The sequence below is a fragment of the Vicia villosa genome, unplaced genomic scaffold (genome assembly GCF_029867415.1).
Source record: "Vicia villosa cultivar HV-30 ecotype Madison, WI unplaced genomic scaffold, Vvil1.0 ctg.004187F_1_1, whole genome shotgun sequence".
Classification (NCBI taxonomy): Eukaryota; Viridiplantae; Streptophyta; class Magnoliopsida; order Fabales; family Fabaceae; genus Vicia; species Vicia villosa.
Genome location: NW_026706387.1, coordinates 58,247 through 62,301, shown reverse-complemented (window position 1 = coordinate 62,301; position 4,055 = coordinate 58,247). Strand labels below are relative to the sequence as shown.

Genomic DNA, 4,055 nt, shown 5'->3' with positions numbered 1-4,055 from the left:
AAAGGAGCACATCCTTAAAATTCAAATCTTCACCACTAAACCACACACACGCACACACATTACCTACAATTAATTTTATATGTTCTAAATATTTTATATATTAGATTTTAATGGTTCATTTAAATCCATCAGTTATTTTTTAAAATTTCACCAGAGAAATTTAATTGAATCTTCACCCTAACTTTAACCTATCTATAAAAACAAAAGTTTGAAAAAAAAAATGGTTGAAAATATTATAAATTAAATTAAATCAAATCTCATAAAAATTAAATTTGAAAATATAAATATTAAATTGATTATTTTTTAAGTTTTATTTATTTATAAAAATCAGTATATAAGGAACCAAAAAAAGACAAGTAGTCTTAGGTTAAACACTTATCAATCCCAAAACGCAGAAGTCTCTTGCTCCTGTTTCTGCCGTCGTCCTTAGATCCGCCGCTCTGTTGACCTTCTTGAAGCAGTCATCTGTTGACCTTCTTGAAGCAGTCATCTCTACTTTTCTCGGTTAAATTGCTAACCATAGGTTGGTGGTAGATCTGCGTTTCTCCGTCAAACTGCAAAACATAGGTTGGTGGTAGATCTATGCTTCTCCGTCAAATGGCTAACAATAGGTTGGGGATGGAGAGATTCTAGCTGTAAGTTTTGCAAGTATTTATTTATTTATTTATTTATTTATCAGTTTGGTTGTTTTTGACTTGCAGGACAATGAAAACATGCAGGACAATGAAAACAAGGAGACGATATTATGGTAAAGACAGAATCAGTTGTCTACCTGATTGTCTTTTACTTCATATTTTGTCCAATTTGGAAGCGAAGCAAGCTGTTCAAATATCCATCCTCTCCACTAGATGGAAGGATCTCTGGAAAAATATTTCCGTTCTTTCTTTGAGTAGAAACTTTCGAAACTTTCAATCTTTAGAAAGTTTCGCCACATTCGTTTCTCAATTTTTCTCTTCTCGCGATGACAAAACCTCTCTGCAAGCTCTCACTTTTGAGTGCACTCACTATTTTGACCCTAACCTGCTCAAAAGGATCATAAAATACTTGTTTTCACACAACATCCAACACTTGGATATGAAAGTGGCTTGCAGTCTTGAACACTTTCCACTCTGTACCAACTCTTCATATCATACTTTAACCTCTCTTAAACTTATTTCATGGGAAGAAGTGCAACAATGGGGTAGACAAAAACCAGTATTTCCGAATTCTCTTCAATTTCCCGCATTAACCTACTTGTCTTTACAATCCTTCACCTTTCGATGCACTACTGATGATGGCTATGCTGACCCCTTTTCCGTATTTCAAAGTTTGAATACTTTGATTATTGAATGTTGTTCACTTTATAATGAAAAAACCCGTGTTGAAGACAACCTATTCATATCAAGTGTCTCACTTGTTAATTTAACAATAGTATTGCCTGCCAATTACAAGTCTTATAAATTGAAGTTATCTACCCCAAATCTTTTTAGCTTTGATTTTACTGGTCATCCATTTCAGAATTTATGTGGGCACCATAACATTAGCAATACCAATTTCTCTTATATTAAACACGTAAAGATTCATTTACCATTCCACAAAGTCACAAATTTTCCTTCAATTCTATTCAATTGGCTTGTTGAGCTTGACCTTATGGAATCATTGGCAATCTCTTCAGAGACTCTTGAGGTACTTTAATTTGGTTTACTTAAAATTTAGTGCTTTCATTTTTTTTGAATATGCTTGTCTAAATTGATCTTAATTCACCTTCATTCTTCATTGCTTAGATTCTCAAATTAATTCCTGATTCATGGAAGATTGATTTCCCTTATTTACATAATTTGAAGTTATTGGAAATAGAAATACATGAATTTTCATCTCTACCCGATGGAACAGAAGACTTTTTGCTTCAAAATGCACCGTCAGCAAAGAAAGTCATTTTCCCAGGGTAAATACTCTTGAGCACAATTGTTTAATTTAGCTTTTTGTTTTTGTTTTTTCTGTTTCCCTTACTCTCTCTTGTTATAACTTAGTATTAGTGCTGTTTGGTTTGACTTTTGAAAGGACCAAAAGCAATTTTAGGTTGATTCTACTTGAAGGTAGAATTTGTAGTTTCTACATTGTGTGTGATATTTATATTGAAATTAATTGTTCAACTCACTTTTACATTAGTTTATCCAAACATAAAAGCATCCAGTGGAATGGACCCCGTCTAAGGACGTATTCGGAGAATATCGGGTTTGATTCCCAGATTGAAACAAGTCCTTGGCTAGGGTAAACTTCTGCACCCGAGCCGGATTAGTGGCCCATCAATGTGGGTCGAACTGGTGCGAAAGCAAAAAAAACCAATTTTTATAGAATTAATTCTATCAAACTCAATTCTATTAGAATTAATTATGTCTATTGCCATGCTCTATAGTTAGAATTGAAATTAAATGGAAGTTGATTTTTATAAAACTTTTTTTTATTGATATCATCTTTATTTTCGGTCTGATTTACAACATATATTGCCTCTATATTTTTACAGGCCTACTTTGAAGGATTTAATATGCAATGACTCATGGATCAATGAAGCAAAAACACGCCGAAAACAATCTCGACACTGACACGACGACACTGATAATAATTCAAAAAAATGAATAAATTAAACGTAAGTTTAAATGTCAGTGCATGTGTACTCAGACTTGTGCTACATAGGATTTTATGTCCAAGAGATTGAAAGGGTGTATGCAGTGACTAAGGCAATTTTTCAGAGAGATATGTTTCCATAGCATAGCATTATTAAGACTTATTTATTTTCTGTGCAACTTACTGAATTATTGTTTTTATTTTGTTTGTCAATAAGATTTATATATTTCTAACATTTTTGTGTCATGTGTTTGTTCCTTCCATGTTGAATTTGGCTCTATTTTTCTCTCTATCTTTTTTCCCTATACTTCTACTAAGAAACCCAGAAGAGAAAATAGTGCATAAATTTAGTCACTGAGGTGAGATTACAGAAATTATAAATTTAGTGACAAAGAAAAGTAATCTGTAATTTTATCTTGCCATTGAGGTGAGATTACAGAAGGCATTGAAATTGAAATAGCAAAAGGCATTGAAATTGAAATAGCATAATCTATCATGAGAAGTTTAAGAGAAAGAGGTGTCGACTATACTACTTACTAGTGTAATTAAACTCTGGTTAAGTACTGTACTTATTTCTCTATATTAATGAAGAAAATAAGACAATTAATCTTTAAATCTCTAAAAGCATTTATTTAATCACATGCTTATATGAATAACACATGTTTATAAAAAAATTAGTTATTAATAAATATTAAAAAATTTGATATATAAATAAATATTAATATGAATAACATTAGTTGCGAGAGTTGTTAAAAAAATTAGAGAAAGATATTTTGATTTAATAAAAATGCCTTTCACTTTTAGTAATAAAAAAGATATTTTAATTTAAGCAAATAGATCATTTTTATTATATTTTATTTCAATAGATCATTTTATATTCACGTAAATTGAATCATAAAATTTTATAAGATTTTATATAAACTAAAATTAATAATAAAAATCTACATATAAAATTTAAAATAAAATCCCGAATAATAAGTTTATTCGAATTAATTTGTAAATTGAAAAATAAAGAAATTGATAAGTTTTCTTTCATTTCAATGTTATTCATAATTAATAAAAAATATATACCAGTTTTATATTAATTTAAAGCAAATAGAATATAATTCAATTTAAAAAAAAGTGAAATTTGTTTAAAAATAACAACTATTTTTTATTTATAATAATTAATTTTTAAAAAATAACATTTTGAATCAGATTTTTTATTAAAAAATATAGAGAATTACAAATATGTGAGTTAGTTAAAATAAGTGATAGAATTTTTTTTTTTTTTATAAGAGTAAGATATTATGATTTTCTAAAATAGAATTTAATTATTATAAAAAAAGATGGAACTATTTTAATAAATATGATAGTAGTTTTAAAAGAGTAATATAACCATTAGATCAAAACAAAATCAAGGGTTAATAAATGGTGTATTTTTGGTGTAATTTGATCTCTCCTCTAAAACA

The 4,055-nt window shown here is 28.8% G+C and overlaps 1 protein-coding gene across 4 annotated transcripts; it reads left to right on the top strand.

Moving 5' to 3' along the window:
• The first annotated feature begins 370 nt into the window (after nt 1-370).
• LOC131641866 (F-box/LRR-repeat protein 13-like) lies at nt 371-2,837 on the top strand. Of its 4 annotated transcripts, none has more exons than XM_058912163.1 (4): nt 371-611; nt 702-1,665; nt 1,824-1,924; nt 2,504-2,837. In XM_058912163.1, exons 1-4 carry the CDS (start codon nt 583-585, stop codon nt 2,580-2,582), a joined length of 1,173 nt encoding a protein of 390 aa, XP_058768146.1. In that variant the 5' UTR covers nt 371-582; the 3' UTR covers nt 2,583-2,837. The 4 variants fall into 4 exon arrangements, with proteins under 4 accessions (XP_058768146.1, XP_058768144.1, XP_058768143.1 ...); XM_058912161.1 differs by having other exon boundaries at nt 372-567; nt 1,764-1,924; XM_058912160.1 differs by having other exon boundaries at nt 372-611; nt 1,764-1,924.
• The last annotated feature ends 1,218 nt before the right edge of the window (nt 2,838-4,055 follow it).

What these genes read in the sequence shown, in the direction of transcription:
- LOC131641866 (XM_058912160.1), top strand. Translation starts at nt 583, where the DNA reads ATGCTTCTCCGTCAAATGGCTAACAATAG. An exon ending in TCTCTTCAGAGACTCTTGAG is followed by an intron (nt 1,666 to 1,763) that starts GTACTTTAATTT and finishes TTCATTGCTTAG; the next exon opens with ATTCTCAAATTAATTCCTGA. An exon ending in AAGAAAGTCATTTTCCCAGG is followed by an intron (nt 1,925 to 2,503) that starts GTAAATACTCTT and finishes ATATTTTTACAG; the next exon opens with GCCTACTTTGAAGGATTTAA.